This window comes from Erythrolamprus reginae, chromosome 5 (assembly GCF_031021105.1).
Source record: "Erythrolamprus reginae isolate rEryReg1 chromosome 5, rEryReg1.hap1, whole genome shotgun sequence".
NCBI lineage: Eukaryota > Metazoa > Chordata > Lepidosauria > Squamata > Dipsadidae > Erythrolamprus > Erythrolamprus reginae.
In genome coordinates this window covers 271,747-290,007 of record NC_091954.1, presented here as the reverse complement: position 1 = coordinate 290,007, position 18,261 = coordinate 271,747, and the positions used below count along the sequence as shown (strand labels likewise).

Here is an 18,261-nt window from a genome sequence, read left to right as displayed (position 1 = left end):
GCGGAGACAAGTATGCTGATGGCGCACCGTGCCCAGAAGAGGAGGAAGGCTCGGCGTCGCTGGAGGATGCATCAGGCCGTGGTAAGTCCTTTTGTAATTCCAAAAGTTCGAGTTGCGAATTAATGTCTGCTTGGGGGGAAGAATTTCCGTTAGCGGCCGGCTCTTCATTTGGTGTTATGCGCCCCCTTAAATGATCGATGTGCCGCCTCCATGTGCGGCCATCTTCCAATTGTACCACATAAGATTTTGGGGCTGTTTGTTGCATTATTTTTCCTTTCAGCCAACTCAACCCCCCGTCAAAATTTCTAGCAAAAACAAGTTGCCCTAGATACATATTTCTTTCAGGTGCTGTACATGTTTCATTATTTACATTTTGAGTACAATAACGAGGGTGCAACCTGTCCAGGGGGGACCTTATTTTTCGACCCATTAAAATTTCTGCTGGGCTTTTGTTTGTGATGGAATTTGGGGTGATATGCTGCATTAATAAAAATTGATCTAATTTGTGTTGTATTTCCCCTGGGCCTGCCCTGCGCAAGGCTTCTTTGGCCACACGTACATAACGTTCTGCAAGGCCATTAACCCATGGCGAGTAAGGGGATGTGAGTGCGTGTCTGACCCCTAAGTTGCTTAAAAAGCACTCAAATTGTCTGGCAGTTAATTGTGGCCCGTTATCTGAAACTAGGATGTCTGGGCACCCATGTGTGGCAAACAAATGGTATAATGCTTTAATGGTGGCACAAGTAGTAATGTTTTGCATAGCAATGATTTCCACCCATCTGGAGAACGCGTCTACCACAATTTAAAAGTTTTGGGTTCCAATAGGCCCTGCGAAGTCAATATGAATGCGGGACCATGGCCCAGTGGGTCTTTCCCATTCACAGAGGTGTTGTTTTCGGGGGATTGGGCCGTGACTCCTGGCAAGGGTCACAGTTTGCTACCCATTGCTCAATGTCCCTATCTAAACCTGGCCACCACAAATAGCCCCTGGCCAACCCTTTCATTCTGACAATGCCTGGGTGGCCTGCATGCAACATACTTAGTACCTTCTGTTTTAAGGTATTGGGAATGACCACCCTGTCACCCCCATAACACGCATCCCTTCAAGTAGGATAATTCCAACCTTTTAGATTTAAATTCTGACAGCCCAGTTTCCTCAGAGTCTCCCAACCATCCTTTTTGAATACAATTGATTATTTTTAACAATAGTAAATCCTTCTTAGTGTGCTCAGCCACCTCTTAGGCAGTGGTCAGGCAGTTTTCGTCAAGGTCAATTAGTAAGACATCCTCTGTGGGGGTTGGATCTGAGACTAACTCGGGCATGGGGCATCTACTTAACCCGTCAGCATGATTTATTGATTTTCCCCCCCTTATGTGTTAGATGGTATTGGGTATCCTGACAGGAAAAGGGGCCCATCTTATTAATCTAGGGGACATGAAGGGAGGAGTTGGTTTATTGGCAGCTAGAAGACCAAGCAGGGGTTTGTGATCTGTTATTAGTTCAAAACTCCTCCCACAGAGATAATAATGGAATTTCTTAACGCTAGAGACTAGGGCCAATGCCTCTTTGTCTAATTGGCTGTAGTTTCTCTCTGCCATGGACAATGTTTTAGAAAAGAAGGCGATGGGGGCCTCTGTATTGTTTGGCATTATGTGAGCTAATACCCCGCCAACCCCATACGCCGAAGCATCGCACGTGAGCCTTATTGGCAAAGTTGAGCTATATTGAACCACTACGCTTTTAGAGGTCAATAACTGTTTTATTTTATGAAAAGCTTCGCGCTCCATTGTGCCCCAGGTCCAGGGAACTCCCTTCTGCAGCAGTCGGTGTAGTGGTTCTGCTGCCGTTGCCTTCTGTTTAAGGAAGACAGAATAAAAATTAAGGAGGCCCAGAAATGCTTGGAGTTCTGTCTTATTATTTGGCTCGGGTGCTTTGGTTATGGCCTCTAGTTTGTCTGCTGTGGGGTGTATTCCCTCACTGTCTATTCTATAGCCCAGAAATTCTATGCTACTTGCTCCCCACACACATTTGTCTGGTTTTACTTTTAACCCCTTAGCTTGCAGTCTAGCCAATACTTCTCTGATGCGCATGTTTAATTCTGCTTGGTTTTTTCCTGATATAAATATATCGTCAAAATATGGGGAGGTTCCTTTTATACCTGCCAATAATCGTTCCATGAAACTTTGGAAAATACCTGGGGCGGTACTGACCCCGAATTGCAGGCGGGTGCACCTAAAAGCACCCCTATGGGTCACTATGGTCTGGGCCAGGGATGTGGCCTCATCGACCGGAAGCTGTTGGTATGCCTGTGCCAGGTCGATTTTCGAAAATACTCTCCCTTCCCCCAAAGAATGAAGCAATTGTTGGACCACTGGGATCGGGTATGGATGGTGTTGAAGGGCCTTATTGATAGTGGCTTTGTAGTCTGCACAGACCCTTAAGGAGCCATCAGGTTTAACTGGGGTGACAATGGGGGTTTCCCATGGCGCTTGTTCTACAGGGACTAAGATGCCCTGGGCAATCAATTTGTCCAATTGGATGTCTAGTTTAGGCAATAGTGGTAGGGGTACCCTGCGAGGCTTAAGTCTGACTGGGGGTATCTTGGGATCTAGAGAGAAGGAGATAGGGGCCCCATTATAGGTGCCCAAAGTAGGGCTGAAAACCTCAGGAAATTCTTGGATAAAGTTAGGAATATCAGGTTCAGCATTTACATGACAAAGACCCAGTATTTCAATACCCAAAGGAGACATCCATGTTAACCCCAGGAGGGAGTGTTTGGCTCCCTCAACCACAATCAGAGGAAGAAAATATTCACAATTTTTAAATTTCACAGGCACATCTACTTTCCCCAAAACAGGTATGACATTACCTTGAAAATCCCTTATTATTAAAGTTGAGTTAACAAAATCAGTTTTAAGAAAATTTGGCATATACATTTTGAATTTGTCCCAAGGCATAATAGAATGCTTAGAGCCTGTGTCTAATTCTAGGTTACAAGGTTTGTTATTTAAAAGTAGTGAGATGATAATCTTGTTCCCTCCTTTAGCAGTTGCGCAATTTACGTAAGTTTGTGCTTTACCTCGTGCGTAGTCACGGTTAGCGGTAGAGTCGTTTCTGCGATTGAAGCCTCTGGAAAATTTGTTGTCTCGCGGTTGTTGTGCCTGGTTGTTGAAACGTTGTTGGCGGGGTGTAGAGAAGGACTCCTCTGGAAGGGGCGCTCTGCAAGCCTCGGCGATGTGCCCGCGTCGATTGCAGCGGCGGCAAATGGCGTCCCTGAAGGGGCAACGCTGTCGTGGGTGATTTCCTCGGCAACCGGGGCATGGGTTGGAGGGGCGTTGGTATCTGGGTTGTCTGGCTTGCTCGGAAGGCAGCAGGAGACAGGTGTCGTCGTCCGTGGCAGCTGGGCTGAGGTCATCTGTGGTTTCGGCGCGGGAAACAGCAACGGAGATTTTGGAGACGGTGTCTTTCTTTTCGTGTTCCTTGAGTTCTTTGGCGGCCGCGTCAGCTACTTCGGCTGTTTGAGCCAGCTTGATGACTGACTGAAGCGTTGGGTCGTCCTCTGTTAGGATTTTGTTCCGGACGGTCGCATTCTTCATCCCAAAGATCAGAGCGTCTGTGAGGCGAGCTTCTGGGCTGTCAAATTTGCACTTTGACAGCACCGTGCGAAGTCTCGTGGCGAATTGATTGATTGTCTCAGACTCACGCTGGGTCATCCTGGAAAATTGATGTCTGTAGACTACGGCAGGCTTCGTTGGTTTGAAGTGGTTTGCCAGTCTTGCTTGGAGGTCGTCCCACGGAACGGATTTAGCTGGAAGCGGGTCGGTGAGCGTTTGGACGAGGTCAAAAATCTCAGTCCCGCAATAGTTCAAGAAGATCGCCCGCTTCCTGTCGTCTTCAGCTTCTCCCATTCCTGCCGCTTCTAGGAAGATTTCAAATTTCGCCATGTAGGCGTCCCAAGACGACTTCTCGGGGTCGAAGTAGTCGGGAGCCCGGCCGATCTGGAGGTGATTCATGCTTGACTCGTGGATTCTTCGTTCTCTCGTCGCCAGTGCAATGAATGAGACTCAGACAGGAGTACAAGATGGTTCCGTTTATTCAGCTCTCTCGAAAGTGACTTCAGCAAGGAACGCATCTGAGCTGTCAGTGTCAGAACAGCCCTTTTTATACGTTTAAGGCTCGCGCCTAAAAGAAACGGCCGTGCGTCTTAGCCAATCAGACGCGGCCAAGGTTTATTCATAGTTTAAACAGTATTTACAAGGTCTTTTCTTTTACAGAGTTTTACATTGGTTATATACAGACTTAACACAAAGTCTATTTTATCAAACAAAATTCTGAAATACAAAGATGAACGCAAAGGAATTTTAACGGCATTTCTGCCTTGATCAGCGAGTCTGGGATGCCGGCCAGAATGGAGTCATACATCTCCAATACTGATGTCTCTGCTTTGACTAATCACTCACACAGTCCGGGGATATTTTTAAGCTCCAGTCAAAAGCAGGAATGAAAATCTCAGCCCCCAGGCTCTGCTCCCCATTGCTGAACGTTGTCTTCCCAGCTTATTTGGGTGTGGCCAAATGTCCCATAGACATATTCAATGCCAAGAGAGATATTCATGCCTGGATCTCATCCTCCTTATTCTTGCATCTAACGGGGTCCTGATCCTCAAAGTCCCCATCATCCTCTGACTCAGACAATACCCTAACTGGGGGGTGTTTTCTACAGCCTCTGGTGGTCCTTCAGCCCCTCCCTCTTCCTCACTCCCACTCTCAGACTCAGTTGGCAAGGACAGTGGCCTGCGATGCCAGTCCTCCTCCGTCCCCTGGTCCTCGAAATCCGTGACCAGCTGATCCGGATGTGGACCACCACTCCCAGCAATAGCCAGAGGTCGGTTCCTCCCAGCCCAGACCGATTCTTTAGAACCAGTAGTGGAAATACCCCCCTCCCCTGCTCACCAGCTGGCTCTGCCCCACAAAGTGGTTCCTTTGGGGTCTTTTGCCTCTGCCCACACCAGGAGCTGCTGTTCATCCATGCATCTGGCATGACCACGCGGTGTGAGAGGAAGGCCGTGGTGGTGAACCTGTGGCGCAGGTGGCCTGCCGAGCCGTGGGGGGGGGGCACGCGAGACTTTGCCATGGGTGCCCTGGCCAGCTGGTTTTCGGCCTCGGGAAAGGCCCTTTCGCCCTCCGGATTCTCCAGGGAAACTTCCTTGAAAAAATCCCCCAACAGACAAACCAGAAGTTTGGAAAAACGCTCTTCCGGTTTGCCTGTATGGTCACTTTTTCACCTACCAGCAGTGGTGAGTCCGGAGTGCCGCCTTGGTAGGAACCCACATTTGCCATTTTTGGCCAATTTTTTCCCTGGCATCTCCTGAGAAGCAGCTGCCCAGCTGTGATTCGGACGAAGACCTTGAGACGAGGGGGGGGGGCTTCTTCGGACATGGAGACGCAGGGAAAAGGTCACCGAAAATTGCATGACTGAATCCCTACCAGTGTGGCCCTCTGTAGCACATCGGTCTGAGCCCACCCCTGCCCACCAGGCTTCAGAAAGGCCTGTGTGCATGCGGGGGTGGGGTGGCCCCCGTGAATGCATGCTAGCACACACACACACACACACACAAACCAAAAACGGTTCTCCCTCCCTGGGGCCTGGGGTCTCCGGCCTGAGCAAGGGGGAGGGTTGGGCTTGAAGGCTTCCAAGGTTGCTTCCTTATCCTCTTAATTTGCCTCTCTGATGGACGTAGTAAATGGAGGTGGTTTCAAGTGACCCCTCTATCAAGAGCAAGTCCAGGTGTACATCCGAGTCAATCTGAAGGACCAGCCGGAGGGGGGGGCCAAAACCTCCCCCTCTGTTTCCACTATTCGTTTCAGCTGTCAAAGCTTCTCCAAGAAACCCTCCTTCCCCTGTCCTGGGCCCACTCCAGCCCCACTCGACTCTGCGTCCATCTCTCGCGACCCCAAAGCCTATTTAGGTTAATCGATTGGATTGGTGAGCCGCCCAACTCCTTTCGGACTCTTGGCAGTGTACAAGAGATAAAAATAATAATGTAAAAACATCAAAAGGCCCCATTAATCAAAACATTGTTGTCGCTCAGCGGTTCCTATTGGCACCGAGTGACCCAATTTCTCTATTTACACTTTGGCGAGCTGGACAGATGGCCCTGGGCTCCTGAGAAGGATTAGCAGGAATCCCGGGAGGATCTTATCCCGTCCGAGCCAGAAAGGATGTTTCAGTTTTTAAAAAATAGGAACACTAATCTTTCGCCCCTGACAATATTGTGGTAAATGCATAAGAAAACAGACGCTGGACAGAGGGGTAAGGGACGAGCTCTGGAGTTCGTATTTTACGTCTTTTCAACCATCTCCTTCATAGCTTGCCTCTAGGTCAATATTATTCAGTCGTGACAACTTTAAGACGTGTGGATTTCATCCTTTCTACCTCATTTCTATATCAGTTTGGTGGTTATTGTTAATATTTATTTAATTTATTAATTGGATCTGTATGCCGCCCCTCTCCATGGACTTGGGGTGGCTCACAACAAGCATAGAATAGATAATAAAGCAATTTGATCCCATTAATAACTGTTAAAAGACTTTAAAAACATCCTAAAAACTTAAAAACATTATCATTCACTCAATCAATAGATCATTCTAAATATTATCATTATCATTACTATAAAAATAGCATCTACATTCCCATTCGTTTCCATAACAAGTTCCCTCCTCAACTGTACATTTTTTTCTATCTCAGTTTCCCTGAAATGTCACTTTTTGTCCTAGTTTGCTATTGGACTGTAGAGAGTTTAGAGCAACGTCCGGCCCAGAAGGTTTCTCCCAAAGTGACCTCCTACAAACCACACTGCCCGCTTCCACACTGCCCGCTCGCTTCGGCTGCCATGGAAACCGGGGAGGAGGGAAGGTTGGGGTATTTGGGAGTGGGGGGGTTAAGCTGTGCGGGAGATGCCTTTCATGGGTCTGGTCAGGGGTTTAGTAGGGGGGGGGTCAGGCTGGATGGGCATGTTTACAGCTTGCTCAAGGTCAACGGCTTCGGCACACCAGGTGTGGAAGCGCCACCTGACCGACTGCCCACGTGACCTGTTGGGGCATTTTAAAAAGTGAGTTTATCTCAATCATGACTGATTCCAAAATATCCATGTCTTAAAAAGAAGAAGAGGCCAAAAATGAATTTAGGAATAAAAGCCTTCCCTAAATCATCACTGAAGAGATAAATTTTATTTTTTGTTCTTACAGCTTGATATAAGGCTCTGTCGTCTTTTCAATGAAGGATTAAAGTGGGTTTTTTTTAAACAAAGGCTCTCCTTATTAATGAAATCCTTCTAAACATTGAGCCCTGAACTGGCTGCCTCCATTGCACATTCCACGTATTCATGTCCTGATCCCGGGAAAACAAGATATTATGTCCCATTGTGCTGATTCAAGAATGTCAAGATGAAATTCATTTACTCCTGAGAAACGACTCCTTGGGGAGTTTTGGGGAGGGAGGAAAAACTCAACACCTCCTGGGGGCTGCTAACATTGTCCTTATTTATTCAGAAGGGGTTGTGGGTGGAGTTGGGAATAAGAGAAAAAACGAAGGCACCGGGGGGGGGGGAGAAATAAGTGAAGGATAAAGCGAGACCTGCCTTCTGGATCTGGACAATTGCAAGCAGGGCTTTGTGTCGAGGTGGAGAGACACTGAAGGCTTGGACAGAGTAAATCTCCCATTGCGGGCAGAATAATTGGGCTAATTCAGACGGTGGGGGGGGCAGGAACGCCTTTCGGTGTCATCCGCTTAACATCTTAGCAACTATTCCTGCCACGCTGCCAGATTTCTCACCCCCCCACACCACCACCAAACTTCTGAAGAAGGTTTTCCAGCAGGGACTTGGAAGGGCGTTACTCCTGGCCCCCCTTCCCCAAAATTAAGAAGAAACGGACCGTCTCTTTGAGTGGGGATGAAGGGAGAAGGACAGCTGCCAACCTCCTTATTTCTCAATCTGGTGCACGTTTGCCTGGGTGAGTAGAAGGCAAAGTCTCTCGAAACTGCGCAGGTTGGAAGCAGGGTGGATGCATTTCACTGTCTAGTCTGCAGGACAGAAGGGAAAGGGGGGGCATGATTTAAACATGTAAATACGTTAAAGGGTTAAATAAGGTTCAGGAGGGAAGTGTTTTTAATAGGAAAGTGAACCCAAGAACAAGGGGGCACCATCTGAGGTCAGTTGGGGGAAAGATCAGAAGCAACGTGAGAAAATATGATTTGACTGAAAGAGTAGTAGATCCTTGGAACAAACTTCCAGCAGACGTGGTTGGTAAATCCACAGTAACTGAATGTAACACGCCTGGGATAAACATAGATCCATCGTAAGATAAAATACAGTAAATAGTAGAAGGGCAGACGAGATGGACCAGGAGGGCTTTTTCTGCTGTCAATCTTCTGTGTTTCTAAAACCCTCATTGTGTAATGGACAAAATCAATCAATCAATCAATAAAAATAAATAAATGTTTTAAAGATTCCACAGGTCTTTCTGCTCATTGTGACTTTTCAACTGAAGAATGGCAAAGGAAGATTCCCTCCTTCCCATCTTTTCCTTTCCAACTTTGGTCTGTTGGTGTATTTGCAACCTCAGATGGGCTATTTGGTTTTGTTTGCCTTGTTTAAAAATGAACTAAGGATTGGATGATATATATCTAATGGGTCTTTCCTCTTTTTTCCCTCTCCTTCCTTGGCTTCTGCTCTTCTCTCGTAGCAAGTAAGTAATTGTTTTCTTAAAGATTTGAGGGGAAGGGTCCCTTTCAGAATTCAGGGGGCATTGTTTAAACTGCTTAGGAATGGCTTGGTTGGCGGCTGAATTGGGAATAAGGGAGAACTTGGTGGATTCTGATTAGGGGGACAGGTTAGGTCTTCCTTGTTTCCTTCCCTGTGCCTAAATTAAATTGTGTTTGAATTTAAAACATTGCCAGAGTCGTATCAGTTTGTATTGTTGATGGCAGAGTGTGGGTGGGTTTTTTGGAGACGTCCGGAGTTTTCTCAGATACGAGTGGGTGAACTAGACCGACATACCTGAAGGGTCGAATTGGGCTTTGTGCTTGGATGAAAATAAGTCCATTCACTCACTTTCCACTTATTGAATTCTGTTTTCTCTTAACTTACAGTTCAGGCAAATTACGCCCCTTATTTCTTTGACAATGGAGCCGGCAGCAGTGATGGGAACATGGCTCTCTTCAGCCTCCCCGAAGACACAGCTGTGGGTCAGTGTTGTGAGCTTGTGCTTCTCCGTGTGTTTGAAAACAGAAACATCGAGGTTCTGTTTCTGCCCCTTGTTTGTTGGGGCTGTAATGTTGTCTCCTCCAAGTTGGGAGTCCTCTCTGGGTGTCTGATGCTCTTCTATATTGGCTCCCCCTCACTCTCCTTCGGGAACCCACTGAGATGAAGTCCTTCCTTCCTTCTATCCCCACAACAGCACTACTGAGTTAGACTGGGCTCAAATTCACACCAGAAACTCCCAGGGTGGACTGAGGACGTAACTTCCTGGTCCTACTGCAATACTTTAACATCTGCCCCATCCTGGGTGTCCAGCAGCTTCCAGAATTCGTGGACTGTGTCTCCCAAGAGATTTGGTGCCAATCTAGGGAAGATCCATAGAGTGATTGACCCTTTTGCCTTCTATATTGAATACACTGAAGAGGGTGGCCAATTTAGGTAGCCTCTCGTTTTGTCTTTACCCAATTCTACCAGTTTACAATATCTTTCAATGCAGCCATTGATAGGTTTGTGGTTTCTGGGCAAAGCTTTTGCTGGGATTCACACATTGTGTTGTAGAACAACAACCCATCCTGATCTGGAAAACGATTCTTTTCTCAGTTTTCATATCAGAACAGCTGACTTCAGATACGGTGCTAAAACCCAACCAGGGGAATCATCGGAACCTCATACATGGACCCAGCCTCTCTGCGTTTTTCCTGGATCGATACATTAGAGGAAAATTTAAGGGTTATTTTTGCTAATATTAGGGCTGTGCGAAGTTTCAGAGGGGGCTTCATTTAGATAAAGAAATCTCCAAGCAAAGCATTTTGTTTTCAAAAGTTCCCCATGAAGCACCAGCTGTTTCTTGGCTTTTTAGAGCAAAACAATCGTTTTTCCTTCCCACCCAGAAGGCATCTCCGGGGCTTGGAGGGTCCAGCTATGAAGTGTAGACACTTCTGGACAGCTCACTCAGCTGAGGGTGGCCAGTTTTATGGAAACGCTTCTCCCGTGCCCCTGAGTTCTTATTGATTTATTTATTAGAGTTGAAAGGGGCCTTGCAGGTCATCTAGTCCAACCCCCTGCCCAAGCAGGAAATCCTACAGAACCCCAGACAAATGACAGTCCAATCTCCTCTTGAATATGTCCAGAGTTGGGGCGTTCACAACCTCCTCTGGCAGGCCGTTCCACTGGTTGATCGCTCTGACCATCAGGAAGTTCTTCCGTATTTCCAGGTTGAATCTCTCCTTGGTCAGCTTCCAACCATTGTTCCTCATACGGCCCTCTGGTGCCCTGGAAAAGAGCGTGACCCCCTCCTCTCTGTGGCAACCCCTTAAGTACCTGTAGACTGCGGTCATGTCCCCCCTGGCCCTCCTTTTCTCTAGGCTACCCAAGCCCCATTCCAGCAATCTCTCTTCATAAGTCTTGGTTTCTAGCCCCCTAATCATTTTGGTTGCTCTCTTCTGCACCTTCTCCAGAGTTTCTGTGTCTCTTTTGAAGGGTGGTGACCAGAACTGAATGCAGGACTCCAGGTGTGGAGTCTTCTAACTCTTCTCCCCTGTCCTTGTTCCCTCTCTCGCTCTCAGTGACCACCTGTTATCAGGAGGTCAAGTCTGGGAAAGGAATAAGAGACCCTATTTTTAGAGAATGCTGCCAGGAAACAAGTGGGAAAGACCATCTCCCAAGAGGGCCAGCAGAAGTGCTCCAGCCTGAGAGATGGTAAAGATTTCCCAGCCTGGAGGTCCTTTAGCATGGAGATCCTTCAAGCGGAGGCCTTCAGTGGAGTCACTTTGCCCTCCTGATGTCCCCCAACGCCGGTCCTTGGGGATCGGAGGAATCCACAGTGACCTCCATGTGCCTCTTCCTGTTGACAAAGCTGATCAGGGTCCAAACTCCTGTAGAGATTTTCAATCACCCCCATCATGATTGTCCCAAAGGAGCTTTTCCAAAAGGCAGCTGGACTTTCTTGTGTGGTTTTTTTTCTTCTCATCCAAAATGTTTCTTTAGCCCAGAGTCCAAACTGAAGCTCTATTGAAGTGTAATTCCACACAGGTGTCAATTCTCAGAGAATGCAGTGGATTCAGACATGCAGTTGAGCCAAGGTTTCTCCTGCAGCCTCCTTCAGGCCAAGCTCAAATCCAGGGACCTGCACAGGTGTTAGGTTTTGCTGACCACGTGGTCTCAACCTTTTGGGAAGTAGCTTCTTCTTGAGGCCGAGAGAGAGAGTGACTGACCCAAAGACACCCAGTTGGGTTTGTCCCTGAGACAGAGCTGGGGTTTCTGCCCTCCTGGATTCTAGCTTGACCCCTTTAACTGCTTCACCAAATGGCCTCCATCCCTTTTGCTGGTTCTTGCCTTCACCTGAGTTCCAAAGCCAGGCCTAGCCATTAGGGGCGGTCAATCTCTGTCACCAGTTACTAGTACCTGGCACCAGAAGACAGAATTCTGGACAGAGAGGACCGCTGGTTTGAAAGAGGGGGGCCAGAGGGGCCACCTGTGTTAAGGCTATACAGCTCTCTCTCTCAGCAGAGTGTGGTGGGGGGATATGTCTCCTCTTTACCCCACAGTCCTTTCAGCAGTTCCACGAAGGTCCCTCACCCACCTGCCCTGTCCAGATGAGGGCGGAGATAATCCTCCGAGGGGACTCAGCGACTCTCAGAGAGAGAGCTAAAGAACGGAGGCCTGCAAGGGACATAAATCCTTCCACTCTCCTCCATTCAGTCGGAACTGAAGAAGCAGCTTGGATGAGGAGTGAAATGTCTTCAAGGGGGAAAAAAGTTCAGTTGCCTTTCAAAAAAGCACCTTTGAGATAGTATAGAATGTTTTTTCCCAAACAAAAAGGCAGGAAGATATATACACCTTCTACATCTCCTAGAAAAGTAATCTCATCCCAGTTTTGATATTCTTTTAATGTAGTAGGAGACAAAAACTTGAGTTCAGGCATTTCCATAGAAGACGCCAGGCAGGAGACCTCTGGTGAACAGCTCCCAACTCCTGAGCCCGTGGCAATCTACCTTTTTTCCCAAGATGAAAGGACTCGTGGCTTCTAAAAACATCTGACGCATGTCTTCCACCATTCAGAGGTTCCTTTATAGCTGGCGATATTGGGGACGTGGGTGAATTTGTACCATTAAACCTTCACTGATGGACAAGGGAGAGAAGTCCTCTGCTCCACTGTTAAAGACTCTTCGTTGAACATTTTTCTCCAAGCGTCTCACGTGGACTCATCAAAATAGCCATAATTTTTAATTTTCACTTCTTTTCTGCAAGAACTGCCAAGGACAGACTTTAATTGGTGTTAGTTCCATGCTGAAAAAATGTGTTAATGATATGGAGAGTCGCTGCTGAGAGGGTGTAAAAATTATCACCGTCTGATCTGGGATAGAAATAGAGAAATCAACCTTTCCACTTTTATTAACATTTTGGTGGCACACAGGCAGCCTAGCATCAAACCCTCTGCACTTAAAGCAGTGGAGTCCGTTGGGCTGTAGCAGAAGGACAATCCCTTCCTTCCTCTTTTGGTTCAAGATCCTTCAGGAGTTTTCATCACGTTGCTAAGCAAACCCTTCAAATGCAGAGAAGGTGAAATGTTTCCGCTTCCCTGGGAGTTTTAGGGTCAATCCATCAATCAGAACAGAGATGGACCAGATCTTGGAGGTCTAAGAGTCCAGCCTCCTACACCACTTCAGACAAGCGACTGTCCAGTTCCTTATTAAAAACCTCCAGTTGATGAAGCCCCTACAACTTCTGGAGGCAAGTTGTTCCACTGGCTAAATGTTCTCACTGTCAGGAAATTCCTCCTTAGTTCCAGGTTGCATCTCTCCCTGGTTGGTTTCCATCCATTCCTTCTTGTTCTACTTTCTGATGCTCTGGAAAATAAATTGACCCCTCCCTCTTCTTTGTGGCAGCCCCTCAAATCCTTGAAGACTGCTATCATGGACACAAGGCCAGCTGGGCGACCTTGGACTGGCCAAGGGCTGGGAACAAAACGAAGTCTGATGGGGTGACATCAGGACTATGGGGGGGCAGTGTTGACACCTGGGGTTTGGCCAGGAACTCACGAACTCATAGCACATTGTGGCAAGGCACGTTTTTCATCCATAGAAGAGATCCAATCAGCTGTGACGAAGACCTTGCGAGAGGTCTCCGAAGACACCTTCCAGGGCATGTACCGGTCATGGCAGAATCGCTGGAAAAAATGTGTAGAGGCCCAAGGACAGGACTTTGAAGAATTTTAAGTGTTTGTGCAAATCTGTTCAATAAATGCCTTTTTTTTAAAAAAAAAATTCATTACTTTTGGAACGCACCCTGTATATAAGTCTAAATGCCATATTCGTAACTGACTTTCCAGAGTGATGGACATGAGGCATTAACATAATTTCCATAAGAGCTGTCTTAACAACACAATAATAACCAAGAGATTTGAAGAAGCCACACAACCAAAACAATAACCAGAAACCCTTGCACTGTTGTAGGTTCCTCTGTTTACACACTCAATGGAACTGACCCAGAAGGAGATCCGGTCACCTACGGAATGACCTTCGAGGCTGGGGCAAGAAAATATTTCGCTGTGGACGAAAACTATGGAAACGTCACCCTGATTGCGGAGCTCGATCGAGAGGTACAGGTTCCGAAGGGATCTTTTTTCAAAATCTCATTTTCTCATGGCTGTGGAAGGGATCTCACTGAGTCATGCTGGCTACGTGGCCACAGGTAGCGTCTTCTGACAGCGCTGGCTCTTCTGCGGCTTTGAAATGGAGAGGAGCATCGCCCCCTAGAGTGGGGAACAACTGGCACATATGCGCGAGGGGAACCTTTGCCTTTAAGCCCCGTTGAAGTTAGCAGGGCTTGGTTCTGGGGAGACACTCAGACACCCTGGGGTGAATTTGCACTGCGGCATTTGTGGGGTGGGTTGCGTTGCCTGTTGTTTAATTAAATCCAAAGCGGAGAGAAATGCAGCGGCCCATGCAATAACAGGGGTGCGTAGGTGCCCCCGTATTCCTCCATCTTTACACGAGCTGCGTTGGTTGCCAGTCGGTCTCCAAATGCAATTCAAGGCGTTGGTTGTCAGCTTTAAAGCCCTAAATGGCTCAGGGCCAGGCTATTTACTGGACCGCCTCCCTCCTCATACCTCTTAACGGCCAGTAAGGGCTCACAGAGTCGGCCTTCTCCAGGTCCCGTCCACCAAGCAATGTCAGTTGGCGGGCCACGGGGGAGAGCCTTCTCTGTGGTGGCTCCACCCCTTTGGAATCAACTGTCCCCAGAGATCTCTATCCTACCAGTCTTCCGGGAAGCTGTTAAAACCTGGTTTTCCCAGCAGGCCTGGAATTAGAATTGACTGCAAACAATGAATGTTTTTTATATTATCACTGTTATTGCTGACTTTTATTATTCGATTTTAACTGTTTTGTATTGTTGTTGGAGCGATAGGTAGGTAGGTAGGTAGGTAGATAGATAGATAGATAGATGGATGGATGGATGGATGGATGGATGGATGGATGGATGGATGGATGGATGGATGGATAGATAGATTAGATTAGATTAGATTAGATTAGATTAGATAGACAGACAGACAGACAGACAGACAAATAAATAAATAAACAAATAAACAGGATGCTTGCATGTGATGACCAATTGCTAAACCGTGCCCTTCTTTACACCCTCAGACACAAGATGAGATCGAAGCGGTGGTCAACATTTCCGACGGCTTCAGCACGGTGAGTATCTCCGTTTCCTAGAGAGGGAAGTGAGTTTCCCGCCTGAGCAACTACGCGAACAAGATGACCCAATGCCTGGAGACCGAATCCTGGGATTGCGTGAATTGGGTCTGGCTAGTATTTGAGGGGCCACCACAAAGGGGCTCCCCTTATTCTCCAGAGCCCCAGAAGGCAGGGCAAGAAGCAATGGATGGAAACTAACTACGGAGGGAAGCGACCTGGAACCGAGCAGGAATTTTTCCTAGCAGTGAGGGCAATGAACGAGTTGACCAGCCGGCGTCCAGAAGTTGTGGCTGCTTCTACCTGGGAGGTTTTTAAGAAGAGACCGGACAGGCCTTTGTCCAGAGTGGTATGTCTGCTTGAGCAGGGGGTTGGACTAGAAGGCCTCTACGGTCCCTTCCCTCCCTACTCTGACCGATTAACCTTAAGGCCTGTTCCAAGGGGACCAAGGTCTGGATCTGCTCCCATCACATATCCCAGCGGCCGGTCAGGTCCCACAGAGTCGGCCTTGTCCAGGTCCCATCGGTTAAGCAATGCTGGCTGGGGAAGAGCCTTCTCTGTGGTGGCCCCGGCCTTTTGGAACCAACTCCCTCCAGAGGTTCGCACCATCCCCTCCCTCCTGGCCTAAGGTCCTAAAAATTCATCTTTGTCGGCAGGCCTGGGGCCTTTGAGCATTATTATTACTACTATTATTATTATTATTATTATTATTATTATTATTATTATTATTATTTAGATTTGTATGCCGCCCTTCTCCAAAGACTCAGGGTTGCTGACATCTTGCTCCAGCTCATATTATGAATGTGGGACTGTGGTTGAATGAATTGGAACGTCTGGTTTTAAACACCTGTGGGGCCTTTCGCACTAGTTTGGGTCTCTCTTTGCTGTATTTTGCATTTTATTCCTGTTTTGATAAGCCGCCCGGAGTCTATGGAGAAGGGCAGCATAGAAATCCAAACAAATAAAGACTCTTCACTGGGTCACAGCCCTCACTGCTTGGGTTGCAGTTCTGGGAGTGCAAATACAATCATCCCGGATCTATTTTCAAATCTGGGTGGCAATGAATCATTGTGTTATTATCTGGGTCATTGCCAGGATAAATCTCCGAAAAGCCGATTCCACCGTGATAAATTCAGAAGCCAAACAGTCGCATTAGGAGATCTTGGTGACAAGAAGCTGTTTGACTCTAGGAATGGAAGAAGATCACAACAACAACAACAACAACAACAACAACAACAGAGTTGGAGGGGACCTTGGAGGTCTTCTAGTCCAGCCCCCTGCTTAGGCAGGAAACCCTTCACCACTTCAGACAGAGGGTTGTCCAACATCTTCTTAAAAACTTCCAGTGTTGGCGCATTCACAACTTCTGGAGGCAAGCAGTTCCACTGGTTAATGGTTCTAACTGTCCTTAGTCCTAAATTGCTTCTCTCCTTGGTTAGTTTCCACCCATTTGCTTTTTGTTCTGCCCGTTGGAGGGTAGCCTCGTTCCCTCTTCTTTGTGGCAACCCCTGAGATCATCAGAGAGTAACAATATCTCCACATGCTCCAAAAATCTTTGAATCCCTTTTGGTCAATGTGAGGCTATCCTGAAAATTCCTTTCCTGGACTTCAATCTTAGGTTCTTTGCTGTCTCCCCCAGGCTCTTTAATTCACTCATCCATTTGGTCTTCAAAACTATGAAGAACCTACACTTACCTTGTGCCTCTATGCACATCGCGGTGTGTGGGTATGGATGGGGAACCTGGATAGTCCTTAATTATCTACCTTCTGACTTCACCTGTAAACCCCGTTCTAGCTGCGCTCTGGCCTTACATTCTTGTGGAAACCAATGCCGCACGAGGGGCCCAGGTGTCATGTGGTTGGTTTCATTTTGGCTTCGTAGTGTCGGCCATTTTCCAGTTGTGATTTGTAGCTTAGTGTTGGGTATGTGACCGATGCTCTGGTAGCTTGGCTAAAGCTTGGCTAAAGTCTCTGAAGCGCAGTGTGATCAATAAAACTCTTTTGTCTCACGTGTTGGGGGAAATTGCAAGGCCTCTCACACGGAGTTTAGCCGAGATATTTTTGCACTGGATTCTCTAAAATCTCAGATACCTTTCAGTGTTTCTTCATTTGTTCTGAACATGATGCTCACGGCCTGGCTGACCTGCTCGTGGGTTCCCCTTTAGGTGGCTGAGAAGGTCCGAATCGTGGTGACAGATGCTAATGACGAGAGGCCGGAATTCATCAACATGCCTTACATCGTCCAGGTCCAAGAGGTTGGTGGCTTTGGCTCGGGCTCTTGGGGGGCTGGAATGATGGAGCTCCACCAGGGACAAAGCCATGACGCTGAGAGGACAGCCAGTTTGTTTAGGGGTCAGAAACCAGGAGGTTCTAGTCTTCAGTTCCAGTCTTGTCCTGGCCATAGCTGGGTGACCTTGGAGCAGTTGCTCGCTCTTGCTCTCTCTTGCTCATCCCAGCCCACCTCGTGTGGTTATTGAGAAGCTGGTGTGTCCACTACCTTGAATTACAGCGTGCGTTCCAAAAGTAATGCAATTATTTTTAAAAGTAATTTATTGAACAGATTTGCACAAACACTTAAAATTCTCCAAAGTCCTGTCCTTGGGCCTCTACACATTTTTTCCAGCCACTCTGCCATGACCAGTACGCGCCCTGGAAGGCATCTTCAGGGACCTCTCACAAGGTCTTCATCACAGCTGATTGGAACTCTTCTATGGAGGAAAAACACACCTGGCCATATTACAATGTTTATCTTCATTTATTTTATTTATTTATTATTTATTTATTATTTAGATTTGTATGCCGCCCCTCTCCGAAGACTCACTAGACATGATACTAGTGAGAGAGAAACATTAGGACAGGGGACGGAAGACACTCTGGTGCACTTATGCACGCCCCTTACTGACCTCTTAGGAATCAGGAGAGGTCAAGAGTGGAGAGTCTAAGGGAAAAGTTTTGGGAGGGTTAGGTGATGATACTACAGAGTCAGGTAGTGAGTTCCAGGTATCAACTACTCGGTTACTAAAGTTGTATTTCCTACAGTCAACTTTGGAGCAGTTTACTTTGAGTTTGTATCTTACTTACTCTTACGTCGGCCTTCTCCTTTGTTAGTCGCTTCCCCTCGCCCACTTTTTCTCCGACCCCTCCCCTTCCCTCTCTCTTTTCTAAGATTGCTGCTTAACTCAACTCCTGTCTGGGTTTTCAGAACACGCCCGTCGGGAGCAGCATCTTCAAGATCGAAGCGGTGGACAGGGACACGGGCTCGGGAGGCAGCGTGAACTACTTCCTGCAGGTAAAGCCACGTTTAA

At 47.4% G+C, this 18,261-nt stretch overlaps 1 protein-coding gene across 1 annotated transcript in view; it reads left to right on the top strand.

Moving 5' to 3' along the window:
• The first annotated feature begins 4,799 nt into the window (after nt 1–4,799).
• The window catches only part of CDHR1 (cadherin related family member 1), a 37,759-nt gene continuing 24,297 nt past the window's right edge, over nt 4,800–18,261 (top strand). The window contains exons 1-6 of the mRNA XM_070753898.1: nt 4,800–5,259; nt 9,152–9,247; nt 13,715–13,860; nt 14,906–14,956; nt 17,122–17,211; nt 18,159–18,245. Of these exons, the coding sequence (XP_070609999.1) occupies nt 4,800–5,259; nt 9,152–9,247; nt 13,715–13,860; nt 14,906–14,956; nt 17,122–17,211; nt 18,159–18,245 (930 nt within the window). The remainder of the gene's footprint in view (nt 5,260–9,151; nt 9,248–13,714; nt 13,861–14,905; nt 14,957–17,121; nt 17,212–18,158; nt 18,246–18,261) is intronic.